The 15,453-nt window shown below is 46.6% G+C and overlaps 4 protein-coding genes across 6 annotated transcripts; 2 read left to right on the top strand and 2 right to left on the bottom strand.

Annotated features, from left to right (window-relative positions):
- The first annotated feature begins 1,133 nt into the window (after nucleotides 1-1,133).
- Nucleotides 1,134-3,214, top strand: LOC129587938 (serine, glycine and glutamine-rich protein-like). Its single transcript, XM_055481915.1, has 3 exons — nucleotides 1,134-1,524; nucleotides 1,604-1,948; nucleotides 2,922-3,214. Exons 1-3 carry the CDS (start codon nucleotides 1,440-1,442, stop codon nucleotides 3,026-3,028), a joined length of 537 nt encoding a protein of 178 aa, XP_055337890.1. The 5' UTR covers nucleotides 1,134-1,439; the 3' UTR covers nucleotides 3,029-3,214.
- Nucleotides 3,215-3,895: 681 nt separating this feature from the next.
- Nucleotides 3,896-4,873, bottom strand: LOC129587947 (5-hydroxytryptamine receptor 1D-like). Its single transcript, XM_055481925.1, has one exon. It carries the CDS (start codon nucleotides 4,871-4,873, stop codon nucleotides 3,896-3,898), a length of 978 nt encoding a protein of 325 aa, XP_055337900.1.
- A 2,277-nt stretch (nucleotides 4,874-7,150) lies between these two features.
- LOC129587975 (uncharacterized) lies at nucleotides 7,151-10,624 on the bottom strand. Of its 2 annotated transcripts, XM_055481959.1 has the most exons (4): nucleotides 10,523-10,622; nucleotides 9,223-10,204; nucleotides 8,172-8,570; nucleotides 7,151-7,752 (listed from the first exon to the last, which is right to left on the bottom strand). In XM_055481959.1, the coding sequence occupies exons 1-4, from the start codon at nucleotides 10,523-10,525 to the stop codon at nucleotides 7,385-7,387; spliced, it is 1,752 nt and encodes a 583-aa protein (XP_055337934.1). In that variant the 5' UTR covers nucleotides 10,526-10,622; the 3' UTR covers nucleotides 7,151-7,384. The 2 variants fall into 2 exon arrangements, with proteins under 2 accessions (XP_055337934.1, XP_055337935.1); XM_055481960.1 differs by having other exon boundaries at nucleotides 9,223-10,624.
- A 187-nt stretch (nucleotides 10,625-10,811) lies between these two features.
- LOC129587929 (uncharacterized) lies at nucleotides 10,812-15,269 on the top strand. 2 transcript variants are annotated; one of them, XM_055481905.1, is made up of 8 exons: nucleotides 10,812-11,325; nucleotides 12,150-12,196; nucleotides 12,294-12,665; nucleotides 13,223-13,247; nucleotides 13,320-13,349; nucleotides 13,510-13,728; nucleotides 14,001-14,047; nucleotides 14,689-15,269. In XM_055481905.1, the coding sequence occupies exons 1-8, from the start codon at nucleotides 11,163-11,165 to the stop codon at nucleotides 14,698-14,700; spliced, it is 915 nt and encodes a 304-aa protein (XP_055337880.1). In that variant the 5' UTR covers nucleotides 10,812-11,162; the 3' UTR covers nucleotides 14,701-15,269. The 2 variants fall into 2 exon arrangements, with proteins under 2 accessions (XP_055337880.1, XP_055337879.1); XM_055481904.1 differs by having other exon boundaries at nucleotides 14,685-15,263.
- Nucleotides 15,270-15,453: the final 184 nt, after the last annotated feature.

Here is a 15,453-nt window from a genome sequence, read left to right as displayed (position 1 = left end):
TTTACCGCTCGTGTCGCTTACCGGAGGCAGGACATCCCTACCTTAATGTAGTTGATGTATTACGTTGGCAGTCGATAAGGAGCATCATAAACAGTGGATGAATAATTGATGGGTTCTCGTTACCGGTAAACAGCCCTGCCTTTATCGGTGGGATAAAACACAATGCGTACCAGGTTAACAACTCGGAGGCTGGAGTTTTGCTGGAATTGTGGAAACGTTTGTTGTCTAATTAGACACCAGGTACATACGGGGTACTTGTACTACCTACGTGCTGTTTTGCGGCACAATGGCGTGTGCTGACGGGCTACACAGAGACCAGAATAATAGTATAAGTGATGTTGAACGGTGCGGTGATATTAATATTGGTCATATGGTCGAGTCGAGTGGTAATATAGGTACTGCAGTATCGTGAATTTAATAAATTCACGTCAATTTATTGAATTTTAATGTGCTACGGATACCAATACGTACTACCCTAGTAATTACTACCACTGGAGTACACCGGTCAGTCCAGCGAACATACCTGTACAGGCTGTACAAGTACGAAGATTCTTAGCGAATGAATACCGTCGATTTCGTACAGTTTAACCGAATGGATAAAAGGATATCTTTGCAGACTTCGCTTGTCAGTTGTCACCTGACTGCTATCACTGTTCGACCAATCGCGTGACAGCAATCTGGCTAACTAATAATTGCAGCCAATGGTGAGCGCAGCAGCAGGCTCTTAGTGACCTTGCTGTTCACTGTCGCGTTGATAAGGTGACTGCCTCACTAAGGGCTGCTATAAAACCGATAAAGGATGTGGTTACCTTGTTTATCCTTCTGAATATGTATGCATAAAGTTTCGGGAAATAATTAGCCGATCAACACAAACACATGCATGTAACCCAGCCTAACAATAAATTTTACGCAGCGGCTTCTGATACTGAAGACGAGTACGAGTACTATACGTAGTCATACTGTTACTGGAATGCTGAATGTACCACGGTGGCTGGTACGTGTCGTTATTGTCCATACGCCGAGCGGTGTTGTCGGTAGACTTACCGGAAAAATGCCCTCCGGCAGTGTAGACCGCGTTATCGTTATTGCCGTGTCATTACTACACGAAATGCATGTATCATGTATACATAACAATTTTACAGTCTTCGGTGTATGCTTAATTACCCGACGAACCGGAAATACAATTCCAGCAGATCCGCTTTTCTGACATGCGGCACCGTGTTTCGACGCAACGTCCTGCATGATCACCTAACGCGCGCTGCTTATTTGCTGTGTACAAGGTCTTAGGTACCCACTACCCAGTGCTCGTTTTCACACGAAGTTTATTTCCATTTCATTGCTGTGCCTTCGGATTTTTCTTCAGTTATTAATTTTTATCATCCATTTGTGTTGTGCTTGCAAGTTTATTGAATTGTTGAGCCATTTTGTATACAGCAACCATGCAATACTTATTGTGGACTGTCTGTGTACTGTGCGTCGCCGTATCGGAGATTCGTGGCGGGAGCCTCCGGAGCGAACGGTCGTGTAAGAGATTTAAATAAAAAAACGTTTATCACATAATTTTAATAAAATCAGGAAGCCATGTTTTTTTTATGTTGGGCAGCGGGTTCCTCGAGCAGCAGCGCCTCGTCCAACAACGGACAGGGCGTGATGAGCGTGTCGACCAGCAACAGCGGCGGCGGCTCCTCCAGCGCCAACGCCCTAATCGGCGCCGGTCCGGGCAGCGGCGGGGCCATTGGCTCCATGCAGAGCAGCGTCAGCAACCCGACGCGGACCCTCTCGGCCAACAGCGGCCCGGTGGTGCTGAGCGCCGGACAGAACGCCGGACTGGGCGTCAGCAGCGGGGACGTCGGCGGTCTGTCGTCGCCCATCGACGCTGGCGGCATCATCGGCAACGGCATGCAGAGCCCGCAGCAGATGCTCTGCGCGCTCCGCCAAAATATCTGCGGTACGTCTGCACTGTACGCACACTCCGCTTACATGCTGGAAAAGTAGAGGTTTTTTATATAGCAATAAATAAATTTAAGCCATAAAATAAAGTAAAATAAAGCTTTTGATAATTTTAGTAAACGTCTTTACCTTATACATAAATTTTTATTAAAAATTTATAAACATAAAATATTTTCGAAAAACTGTTGAGCTTCTTTTTTTAACTGGTGTTATGGTTCAGAACTTCAGATAAAATAAAGTGTTTGGTAATTTATATTGTTCGTAATATTATAAAAATTATGCAAATAAGTTATCTGTTATACGTATATTGGTGTTTCTATATTGTTATGTAAATAATGTATGTTGGTTATGCGTATATTGCTACGTAAATAATTTGAAAAAATGTGTTTGGTAGAGCAGTATTTTAAATTAAAAACAATTTAAACATACACGTACCGGTAATTATATAAAAAGTTTACATTAATTGTTGAACAAAATTAATTGTTGAACACCTGTTACAGTTGATTTTAACATTTTAGAAAATATTTCTGTAGTTATACCTAGAATATTTCTGTTGAATTTATACAGTATGTCGCGATATTCAAGTAAGAAAATTTTGTTTTGGACGCTATTGTTGTCATTGATAATGCAGCAAACAATTATATAACAACGTTTAACACCATTAAGTCGCGGCCATTTAAAAAACACTGCAGCTCATTAGTGCATGTTTCCTGGTTTTTAAAAAGCTTAGTACTTATAATAATTGCTACCCTAGCATACGGTTCACTATTAACGCGGCTCGTTTCCTGGTCCTAAAACCATAGGTTTCACATATCCCTTGTTCAGCTGTTTATTACCCTTTATAACCGTCATTAAGCAGCCCAAACCAGCGTTTAAGCGCTGATAGTTAAGTACAGCAAAATGTCCCTGAGCGGTGCAGGTTTCGGATGAATGCTAATGATGCACTGATACATCGGTTGTCTTCTCTACAGAGCAATGCCTCAAGATCAACCAACTGCAGCGCGTCATCGCCAGGAATTCCGGCACATCCAATACGTTCACGGAGATGAGCTGTCCCGGCTTCTGCGGGACATGCTAATACACGCATCCATACGGTTTCCCCTCGATTACAGAAATTATACAGCCGGTGCCTATCATGTTGCATATGTTGGTTGCTTCCGCTACCGTTGTCTTGTTTTTATATTCGCTGAATATTGCCGCGTGGGCGACACTTAAGGGAATACGGGCGCTCATCCCAAATGCACATAAAAACGGGAGAAAAATGTTTTATGGCTGCTGCCGTTTGCCACTAACGCATAATAAGCAGGACTGAGATTTTCCATAAATTATGTAGAGTGCCGCTTGACGCACGTTATCCGCCCTCGGACGGCGCTTAACTGTCAAGTGCTAATTATCATTCCGCACTTTCACACCTACTTAATTCCCCATCACTCATCCGCGTCAATTTTCAACGGCCGTTTTCGGCGATTTTTAATTTCATCGACAAAAATCTGTCGGCCGGTTTAATTAACTTTTTTTTCGTTATTACGTAAAGCGCGCGATCGGAATATAAATGAAAATTATTTAGAACAGCGCGTTGCATATATATTGCGTAATCCGCGCAGACATTGCGCCGTATCGTATATAAACGTAAATGAGCCGGTTGATACAAAAAGTCGGGATTTAAAATGCTAACGCATGCTTGTTTAAGGAATCGTGTATATACAGCGGACGCCGATATAGCGTATACATAGATAAACACCAACCGCTTCGTTGAGTGCATCGATTGATTCCGGCAGCGTTGCGTATTAAACGCCGTTTGCCGCGAGAGATAATGGCCGAAATGAGCCGGCTCATTAGCGCGAAGCGGGATGATTACGTAATCATTGGCTCCGCGTATTCGCGGATCCGGCGTTCACACAGTCCTGCAATTCACGTCGCGTCTCGCATTTTGCTAATGATCGTGTCACGCCCGTTTCCACCCCAACAGCTGGCCGACCCCGGCGCGCAGATTTCCCAGGCACAGCATGAAGAGCACCGGGTCCGTGGCCGGCTGGATGAGCTGCAGGAACGCGGCGATCATCCCCGGGATCTCCAGACCGCGCTGGACGCCGAGTAAGGACGCGGTAAAGACGATCTGGGTCGGCGCGAAGGACACCATAATGATGACGGTCACGACGGTGAGGACGATAAACCCGCTGGTGTGCTGGCGTTTGGCCGGCGCCCGCGGTGGGGGTTTGGCGGTGAGGGAGGCCGCTTCACTAAGCGACGCGTCGGTGGAGTTTCCCTGTTTCTTGGTGGTCCGCTGGCGCTGTTTGTACCAGAGGAACGGGTACGCCAGCGCGATGATGACCACCGGGAAGATGTAGATGATGAACTGCAGACAGATGGTCCAGGTCAGCTGCGCCTCGACGTTCAGGACGCAGCCGTAGCGCGTCAAACTCGGACGGTAGTACAGCGCGTCGATGACCACCACCGGCAGGCACACCGCGTGGACGTAGGCCACCATCCCGGCCACCAGCGCACCTGCCACCGGGAGGCTGTGGTGGTTGCGGTAGGAGAGCGGGAAGGTAATTGCCCATACGCGATTGACGGTGATGAGGACATGGGCGTTGAAGAGCACCCCGCCGAAGACGTAGGCAAAGTACAGGTAGATGTGGCACGCTAGGCGGCCGTACTGCCGCAGGGTCACCACCGAGCTGATGACGTCCAGCGGGGTGAAGACGCACAGGATGAGGAAGTTGGAGACGGTGACGGCCAGGAGGTAGGCGGTGAAGGGCGTGTGCATCCGCTTGTTGGTCAGGCAGACGAGGATGACCAGGCCGTTGAGGAGGATCCCGATGGCGGCCGCCAGGGTCTCGCACACGCTGAAGGCGTTCCATCCGCCGTACCGCGGGATGGCCACGCTCAGGCTGGCGTTCATCAGACCGGAGGAGTTCGGCATTTCCCGAATAAAAATCCTCGATAAACTGGTTAATGTTAATTAGAAAATAGCCGTAGCAAGCCGATAACGACAAAAAGGCAATAATCACAACGGCTTTAGCCCGGTATTTAATTAACAAATGGCCATGGCAAGCCGATGAAGACAAGCGCAAGAATAAAAGTAACTTTCATCAATTTCGGTACAGTTTAACGAATCGTCCTGGCACGCCGATAAGGACAAACAAGGAAAAATCGTAAAAAATTCGCCGGTTCTGGTGAAACGAAGGTCTTTGTTTACCGGACAGCTTTGGCAAGCCGGTAAGAACAAACCCGCAAGAATAGCAATCACTTCAATAATTTCGGTACGGGATAATTTTCAACAAATTGCCATGGTACCCAGTTCGGCACAAAAGCGAGAAACCAGAAAAAAGATTCTACCATACCGGATTTTGCCGCCGAATGATGTGGCAAGCCGATAAGGGCAATCGCGTAATAAAACCGATAATTCGAATTACGGAATCCGTTATTTAATTAACGCATCGCCATTCGCAAACCAATAAGCGCGGAGCAGAAATCGCGATAATTAAGAAACACCCGTTAATCCACGCCGGTTATCGGGAATCATACATTCCTACATCCAGGAGAAAAGCAGGATTACACGGACTGATCCACTCCCTGCCTTTTTGCGCGCATCGTTGTGGCAACAAAGTGGCCCGGGCAGCCGGAAGTGGCGGATGTATTTAAAGGATAGATGTGTCTCTGACGCGGGTATGTATACATCGCGCGGCATTTCTCGCAGCAACATTCCCGGCGCACTAGTCTAATGTCAACATGACACCGGGCCCCGATCCTGCCACAATGGTGTGTCAACACTTTTAGTGGTGTACGCGCGGCCGCGCTCTGCCGGCCGGATGTCGTTTACGGATCATCGTGTCAGCAGTTGGATCAATTAACATGATGGGGGAGATCGTGTGCTCTAATATAACCGAGTATATACGTGAACGACGCCGCCAAGTGATCCCAGCGGACTCCGCTGGACTGCGTTGCAATAGCCCGTGTGCGCCGTTTTAATCTGCGCTTAATCCGCGGCATTGATCGGGCCCGGAACGACGGCACCAGCTGATACAGTATAAATGCGCGTAAAATGAGGAAAACAATCACGGCCCCTTCATTACACTTGGCGCGCTGCACCGGCGCCGCGGCAGTTATTATATAAACCCGGTACAATGCGCGCTGGGTGCCGGTGCGGTTTATATGCTGCACCGGAAATCAATGCGGGGAATGCTGTGAAAATCGCCGGGATGTTTTATTAATTTGATTAATTTGCTGGAGACGTGAAGCAGTACGGCATTTTAACCACAGTATGCTGCAGCACGGACGTTTCACTTACTGCAAAATACCACCAATTGACCTGGAACATAAACTTTTACAGATTTAGTCATAAATTAAACTAATAGAACAGATTATCAATTTAAAAATTATTCAGAACTGGAAAAATTAAAATAATAGAAGATTCATCTAGGTTATTTTCTGGAATTCGTTTATAGTTCTTAAACAGATTCTAAAATTTTAATAAATCTGATTTGAGTATTTTGGCAGATTTCCAATAAGTGTAATTATCAAGCGCATGTAAATCTGTGAATACGAATACTATAAAAACAGAAAAATTACTCCCATTATAAGTTAAAAAACAAATACATGAAAAATTTGGCTATCGAGTTATAAATCAGTGAAAATTTAAAATTTTCAGAAATTTCCCAAAAATGCTCATAAATTATTCATTAGCAATTTTCGGAGTTTCAAAGCGATTTGTTTTAAGAAAACAATTATTATCAGTTTAATTTTTAATAGCAATTTTTTTATAAATATTACGGTTGATAGTTAATCTCAGAGTAATTTTGAATTAACGCTGCTTCGATGAAAATATATTCTTGACATAAAAAAGGCGGAAAGTTATCGACGAAGCTGCTCGAAGGAAGGGAAAGCGGTTTTGTTTACAGTTCCATAAGCGGCGGCTAACCGTGATCTTGTGTCAAAGGGGAAATGCAGATTATTCCGAGAATGAAAAGAATACATACATGCTATATGCCGGACAGGATGTAATTAGATTGTGACGCGCGCAGCAAACGTTAGCTTAGGTCAACAGTAACACGAAAAGCCAGATTTACGGATTCCCGGGATGAGGACGCGCGCTGAGGATGCGGCTTAACAGGCAATCACTTATAAGCGATATGGATTAACACCGAACATTCCGCCTGATCGAGTTACGGCTTATCAGCTGTCCCTACAACGGCTCTTATTGTCATCCCTGTAACCTGTATATCGATCATCATCCCGCTTAAACACTTGAACTACGAATCGCGTTAAGTATTTACCGCAGCGGCCGATGATGACGTCATAATAGCGGCCGCCAATTGTTTTCAACAGTAAATTTAATGATTTTACGAAAACCAGCAGAAAATGAAAGCCTTAGAAAAGGCCACGTTTACGGTATAATATTACATAATATACAGTATACAGTTGTCCCATATTTTTACGTCTCCATCGTAAGTGCGTGCTCCTGTGCATCTTCCACGATGGTGGACATCTCGGTTTCCCCGTGGACGTGCAAGCGCGCTTCCGGGGTTTTTTCCGCCGCGATCGCCTGCGCCGGTTCCAGAGTGACGCGCCTATCGGGTTTTTGTCCCGAGGCGACCGACGCCCGGCGTTCGCTCGCTCCCTCAGTGCGGCCGGTCACCGCGCCGACAACGGACTCCAACAGGGACTTGCGGCGTGTGGATTCCTTCTTGACGGCGTACGGGTTCGGGTGGGATTTACTGAAGAGGAAGTTCCCGCCGGTTAGTCGCAGGGATTCTAGGATCCCAGCGGTCTGATCCTTTGGAGAATCGGCTTGAAAGGACCCTGCATTGATAACAGAAAACCGATGAATAGGTACTTTGTATAAACAGAAGCGTTCACACTTCAAACTACTGTACAACTACGTATAAAACCCAAAGGTCACTGGAAAACTTCTTTTCCCTACAGAAACGTTATATAAAACGAATTATACATACCATAGAATCTTAAAGGTCACTGAAAAGACGCTTTCTTGTACAAAATTATTATATAAACCAAATTATGCGTAGAAAAGCTAAAGGTCACTGACAAACTGTTTTTCTATTTTTGTAAAACTGTATATGAACGCAACGGCATATATAAAATCGTAAAGGTTATCGTGACAATTCGCTTTTGATGAATAACGTTATATAAAAGAAATGTTATACATAATGATGAAGACAGAATCGTGAAGGTCACTGATAAAAGGTGCGTGGCAGACGTACTGGCGCGGTCCTCCATGTACACATAACCCGCCAATTCCGGGTACATCTCATCAAACTGCAGCTTCCGCGGCGCAAAGGTCCGCCGCTTGATGACATCGGCCGCCATCTCGTCGGCGGCCGGATTAATCCACGGATACTTGACGCAGATGGGCTGGTCCGGACCGCCCAGCGCCGCGATCATCTCGTCCAGTTCGCGGATGATCTGCTCCGTCGTGGGCCGACTGTTGAGGTCCACGCTCAACATGCGCGCCATGAATTCATGGAGTTGCCGCGGATACGGCGAATCCGCCGGGATGACGTTGTCCAGGAAATCGGCCGCGGTCAGACTGAGGGTCAGGTCTTTGGCGGCCTGGCGTACCGGTTCCGGGATGTTCAGCGGGGAGAAGGTGTCGTCCACATCTGCCGAACAACTACAATGTTCATCCGACGATTAGTCCAACTGCGCCCGATTCAAACAGCATGGTTTCAAAAATCAACGACGGTTTTAAAGAATTACAGTACCAGCATAACTAGAAAACGATTAATCATGGCTATAATAGTAAGACTAAAAAATTAACACCGATTGATAATAATTAAATATGTATACTTTGTAAGAAAATTGACGACGGTTGCTTAATAATGAACTTATTTAAAAAATAAAAAAATCAAGACGGCTGTAAATTACACAGTAACAAATAGAGACATATTTTATGATTGATTATCTGCAGCACATATATCAACGAAAGTAACTAACTGATTATTAAACCTAGAAAACTAGTAAATTGATAAAAAATTTTATTAATAATATATATGTTTAATTATTTTTAATATTAATATATATTAAATCAGCGACGATTACAGTATAAATAAACAACGATAAAGAATTAACGACTAATGTAATTATGTACTAATTACTGTAATTATGAGGTACAATTAGAAGACACAAAAATTAAACTACATACATCGCGTGCAAGTTAAAAAGATGATGCTAATAAATAAAGGTCACCGACGTTTAGGTCAGTGATAAGCAAATGCGTTAACCGATTGCCCAAGAAATTGTGGAGCAACTCACCGGGCGGTTGGAAGGGCGACCGGAAGAAGCACATGGCAAAGAGCGTACACCCCATCGCCCAGATATCCGTCCGCTCGTCAATCACCGACTCCGGCTTAATATCGTACGTCTCCGGCGCCCGGTAGAAGGGCGACGTGACATTCTCCGAAATATCCACCATATTGGCCACCTCCTCCTCATCCGTGGTGATAATCACCGCCGGCGTACACGCATCCAGATCCAGCAGCACCGGCCAGTCGTCCGGTGTCCGGATCATAATCGTCTCCGGCCGGATATCCCGGTGGGCGTCCCCGTACGAGTGCGAATGGATCTCGAACAACCCGTCCAGCATCTCCCGCAGCAACCGCACAATCCGCCGCGGATGAATGTAGCGCTGCTCCCGGCGGCGGTCGGCCAGCTCCACGGACAGCAGGTGCCCGTTGATAAACGGGAGAAGGAAGCGCACCTCCGTCCGACTCCAATTCCGCCAGGTGGGAGCGTTCCCGATCCCGGCCTTGTACGCGAAACACACGTGGGGATGATCGTAGTTGCGGAGGTTGTTGAACTGGTCGGCGGCCTTAACCAGGTCGGCGCCGGTGTTAATCGGGATGCGCTTGACGATGTAGGGATGGCCGGCGTGCTGGCACATGTCGATGATGGTGCCGCGGCGGACGGAGAGTGTCCGGATGAGGTAGAATTTGTCGCCTTCGATGCGGTAGAAGCGCCGACACCGCAGCCGGTCCCACAGGTCGCCGACGGTCTGGCGGGCCGCCGTGAGGGTGGTGTAGCGCAGGCTGTCGTCCACGTCGTAGTCGTCGGCCGTGGTGTAGTCGTCGGGGTGGGGTTGCTGGTCCGCCTCCTTCCCGGCGTCCTCCTCCCACACCTCCAGGGTCTGGAAGTCCGCGTTGGCTAGGACGGTCCCGCGACGCAGGGGGAAGACCTCCGGGAGGGAGGGTTTGTGCTCGTAGGCGGGGGTCGTCATCGTGAGATAGTCGGCGGTGACCTTTTGATATTGTTATCAATGAAGAGCGTTAAAAAGCTTGCTACTCCAGCATTTTCCCGAACTACGTTAAATGCGCTAATGTCGTGCCAGGGGAAGCTCTTCCCTTAACCAGAACAGCACTCAAATTATGCACCGGAAATGGCAAGAAATAAATTATCGTGGAGATGTTTTCATAGTTCTCAATAATGGCAAATCATAGGATTTTTGAAAACTTGATTATCGACTTATTAATGCATAGTGTGAGACAGATACGGTACCCGTGGCGTAATTAGGAATACTTCTACAGCTACAGAATACAGCTACAGTCCTGTAATTTACCATCAAAGAAGCTTCATATTTTTCTTGTCAAGCACTTGCTAATTTTTAAAACAAATGGAACATTACAGTACTGTGATTTTGTACTTGGTAAAAATCAGTAAGGAAGTACTTGTCGCAACATGGGTTGTATAAATTTATTATCAGGTTTAATTCTTTGTATGAATAGTGGATTACATCATTGATCAATCAGTCATCGTGTTACCTAGCAATAACGATGCAGTGGAAGCTCTTTAGTCTTTACAAAACTCTGATGAATGCAACAACCAACAACAACACCACCCAAAACGGAAGCTGAAACAACATACAGTACTTCTATGCAACAACATGTACAACAAATAAAATTAACATGATTAATTTTATAGAAATTGATAAAATTAATTTTATGTAGAGATTTTGAAAGTCATTTATAAATATCTTTCATGCCGTACTGGGGCCCACCAATTCGTGTCCCGGAGTTGCCCACAGTCACACACTTTACGTTCCACATAAAATGATTTTGTGTTGAAGATGTTGCTGCCGGGTATGTGAACGCCTCAGTGGCCACGATGCCGTGCCAACACGACGCTGCCGTCGCGGAAAGACCCTGTCTGTCGTCGCGGGTGTAGCGATCACTGCACAAGCCATAGAGGCTCGCTGTTCCATGTCGGTCCAGCGGTTGTGGCCGTGGTTGACGGTGATGGGTCTCGTCGTCTCCCGGCTGTGTCGGGCCCAGATGACCGATTACCCGGGGCCCTACCCGACCGTCAAGGGATCTACGATTACGAAGCCGTCGGGAGTTTGGGGCTGGTACGCAGGATTACACGGTAAGGCTGCGGTGGTGAATTCAGCCAGAACTATCCGTGCGTCAGTCCACGGCCAAGCTACAGCATATTAAGCCGATGCTCTTGAAGCATCTCCACTGGAATCGCTTATATTCAGCGCTTCCAGGGAGCAGACGACTGTTCAGATTGGAAAGGACGCGAGGTCACGAAGCGGCTATAATTCCGATTACCGAGTTCGAGAAATAGCAGTCCACTGTGCGGCCAGATCACAGGCTTATTAGAACGTCCCCTACGAGCGAAAGAAGCACGAAAACTTAAATCGGGTTTAGAAACAGAATGGGCAGCACCCGATAATGCTGCGCTAACGCCTGATCAAGACAGAGAACTGCAACATAGTCAGTCGCTCAAACAATATGCATTCGCTTTGAGATTAGGGCTGTTAATCAGCCGTTTTAAAGTGAACGTGTTGGGCAGTGCAAAAAAGTAAAAGGTACTAGGAAACGCTTGAATTTACAAACACCTATGTTTCGTTAAAATCGCTTCTGGGCTGAGCTGTTTCGATCGTCGCCTAATTGTACTAGCAGGTCAGTTTGCATGGATATTTTCGGTTTCGTTGAAGATGAAGTGTATGACTGTGTATGAAGATTAATAAGGAGGCGGGTTCACTGTACAGTGTACATGATTCCACCTGTGCAATAGTCTACGGGAAGAGCCGCTTAAAGTTCCAAGGTAATTACTTTCCAACTTCAGGTGCTTTGGTTTATAAGGTGTATATCGGCAGGGTTTACTGTTTGTACCGGCTCCGCTTCCCATAATTCATACTTGAAGCTGGTATTTCCTCGTTGAGCATGATTGGTGCGTTGCAGATCCGTCCGTAAAAGGCGTACCGTGCTACCGGTGCAACACGACCGATGTAAGTCCGCCAAAGAAATCCACCATTGACCGACAATGCCATACGAGTTGCTCATATAGCATCCTTGACCGTTGCGAGTACTTACGGATTTTCGCAGGGTATACACAGATCACCGGAGATGTCGGACAACTGCCGGAAAACCCAGACCGGCAACGACGGCACACAGCCGCCGAATATCTGCTTCGTGGATCAGGTCTGCAGTCTGACGTTCGGGTATTTCAGTTTCGATGCGGTGCCGGGTCATCCGGGCTTCTGGCGTTCGTGCCTGCACGGATCCTACTGCCGGCAGGCCGTGGCCAATCATCCCTTTACGGCCACGGAGCCGCTGATTTGTACGGTGGGGGTGACGGACTCCAAGACCGGAGCGATCCGGACGCATACATGCTTCTGCCAGGGCAAGAACTGCAACTGGTACCCGGAGGAATCCGTCTGGATCGCCGTCAATAATAGCAAAGTGGACAAATCTAAGGTGCGTATTCACTCATACACGGTAAAACGGTTTGCCGCTTCAAAAAACTGTCCGATGCGCATTTCCGATTTGGGTGTTCACTGTTCCACCGAGGTTTTTTTCGAGCTGTAAGGTTGCACCCACCGGCAAAACCACCTGAAAATCCTAACACGAGAACCTATGCTGGTTTCTTAGAATGGTTGCTCCATTTTCTTGGAATTGTCGCTATTTTTGTGACAAATTCGAAAAGCCAAAGAATGGAAATTTTTTAGCAATTTTCAAGACAAACTTCACATTACGCTTTAAGTAATGAACAATTAGAAAACAGCCTGTTGATGCGCTTGCATCAATAACCTCATGTACCAGCTTGTACAAATCACTAATAATTACGTAATCGATTTTTGAAATGCATGAGTATAAGTTTTTACTATGAAAACTCTTTATTTCCGGTATTTTTGTGTGCCACGAAATTTCAACACCAATTGAAGGTGACGGAAATATGAACACCTGTACTTGAAGTGACCGAAGTATGAAAAAAACCGAAGTATTTATGATAAAACCACTGGTGCTCGTTGCAGCGCAAGCCCATACCCAATATCGACGGTAAGCCCTGCGGCAGTATTCCGCGTTTGTTCAGTCGGAACCAGCTCATGTCAGCACTCGCTTGACCTTTAGGAAGCCTACCCAGTCCCAACGCGGTTATCGGTAAGGCGCACTCTCGAACGCAACGGGCCTAGAATAATCCCTGTGCTGCGTCGAAAAGGACATATTGTATGTGAAAGTGTTCGTTGACGCGCTTTACCAATCAGTAGAGCAGTCAATCAAGCAAACCCTGCGTCGCGCAGCTCTTGACGGTGCTTTTCAGCGACCACCAGCGGGGGACCGTGTGATCTGACGGCGGCGTCGGGAGCGGGCGACGCGTCCGGTGGCGGGAGTGGCGCAGCGGGGGGCGACGACAGCGGTGGCGATGGAACCGGGGGAAGTGACGGGCTGAAGGGTGGCGATGGTAAGGGAGGTGTCGGTACGCTGACCGGATCCAACGGGACGTCGGGCAATGGAACGGATGCGGATGCGGCAGCGCAAGGTAACGAACAGCGCGCTCTTATCAGTTAGAACCTTGTGTGCGAATCAGGCTGTGTGTTTGTTTGTTTTTTCGAATGAGCTAGCTGAATAAGTAACGCAATCGCGAAGTATGGCTGTGTTTTTCTTGCTTCCGAATGTCTCAGTTTTGAGAAACCCGAATGACTCGTATGTACGCTGTTGACTTACTAAGCACCCGGGTCTAGTTTACCAGCGCTTTTCGTTGGACAGGACTCCAGTTGTTTACTGGATGAACGTAGGCTGTTATGGTTGCAGGTGGGGGAATATCCGTGGGTCTGATTGCCGGGATTATTGGCGGCGTGGTAAGATAATCGGCGCGGTATAGTCCTGCTCAATGTAGCAGGCGGTCACATTTGGTTCCTAAGAATGTAAAGGAGTTTCTCCGAATGTTATAATATGTGTCACACAGTAACGCATAAAATTCAGGACATTTTTCCAACCGTTGTTTGCTCGTCTGCTCTTGAAAAACCGGTTTTGTGCCATTGACTCGATACGCTTTGGCTGTATGCAAGAAAATTAATTCACTCGGTGGTACCGTAAGCGATAATTTGTGGCAGAACGGTTTATTACTGTGATCGTACTGCGACGGTATCACTTACGTCGTAGTACAAGGGATTTCTCCCGACCGTTTCTCACTCTGATCAGTTTCGTGCTTAGTATCATTCAAACCCTCAGAAATCCTATAATTTTCTTCAAAGTCAGATCATTCCCAAATAAGAACGTGGATCTAGAGATTTCAGAGAAACCAGCGCGGATATGTTGGATGACTTCGATTTCATTTTTGAAGAGATATTATAGAATTTCTGAGGATTCTAATGATACTACGCAGGAACTGACAGAGTGACAAGCGGCCCGGAAATTGCCTTGTTAATCCTAGTACCCTAGTACCCTAGTACCTATTCCATCGCGATGACAGTGTGACACTACGGTGTTCTCTAGGTAGCCGTGGCTTTGATCGGTGGCGGCGGATACTGGTGGTATCAGTCGCGGAATGCCAAGAAAAAGAAGAAACCGGAAGATGAAGAGGGGGAAGAAAGCGAGGAACTGTAGGTTGCATCAAGGAAAACGACTCGTCAATATCCTTGTGGAGCAAATGCCGGCGCTGGCCGAATTAGCAGCACTTCGTTCGTTATCTCATCCTTTTTAAGCGGTATCCTTACACAGGGAACGCTGTGCTTTAGATAACTGGATTACCGGGGAATTCCGCGGAAATTTTACTTGTGTCGTTAATGTTTACCATGGTGAGCAGGTTATTGGTCATTAGTCTTGTACGACTGTCTGTAGTTACGGTAGCAAAACCATTGTGTTAATCTGTAACTACGAGCTGTACAAGGCACCCTTTAGTGAGAAAACGCATGTTACGAAACGTCAACTGTAAGGAAATACAGCAGTTTTAGCTGACGCGCTGGAGAAAAGGAAGCTATTTAAATATCGAAAATATATATTTCGAACTAGGGACTGCAGAATATCCAGCTCAAGGTGCTCAAATAATCTTGATTTCGCTGAATTAACAATAAACTGAGCCAGTGATCCGGTGTTTCCTCGGCGCTGTTAACCGTAATGGTGGCTGCACTGATGACCTTACATTTCTTACACCTTTCGCATCTAGAATAGCAATGCTGAACACATACACCATTCGAGGCAAAATGAGTGATTTACGAGAAGTTGATGTTGTTGCGTAAACTGACAGCGTACGCCATAGTCCTGT

Source organism: Paramacrobiotus metropolitanus, unplaced genomic scaffold (assembly GCF_019649055.1).
Source record: "Paramacrobiotus metropolitanus isolate TYO unplaced genomic scaffold, Prichtersi_v1.0 Parri_scaffold0000027, whole genome shotgun sequence".
Classification (NCBI taxonomy): domain Eukaryota; kingdom Metazoa; phylum Tardigrada; class Eutardigrada; order Parachela; family Macrobiotidae; genus Paramacrobiotus; species Paramacrobiotus metropolitanus.
This window is presented reverse-complemented; position numbering and strand designations above follow the sequence as displayed.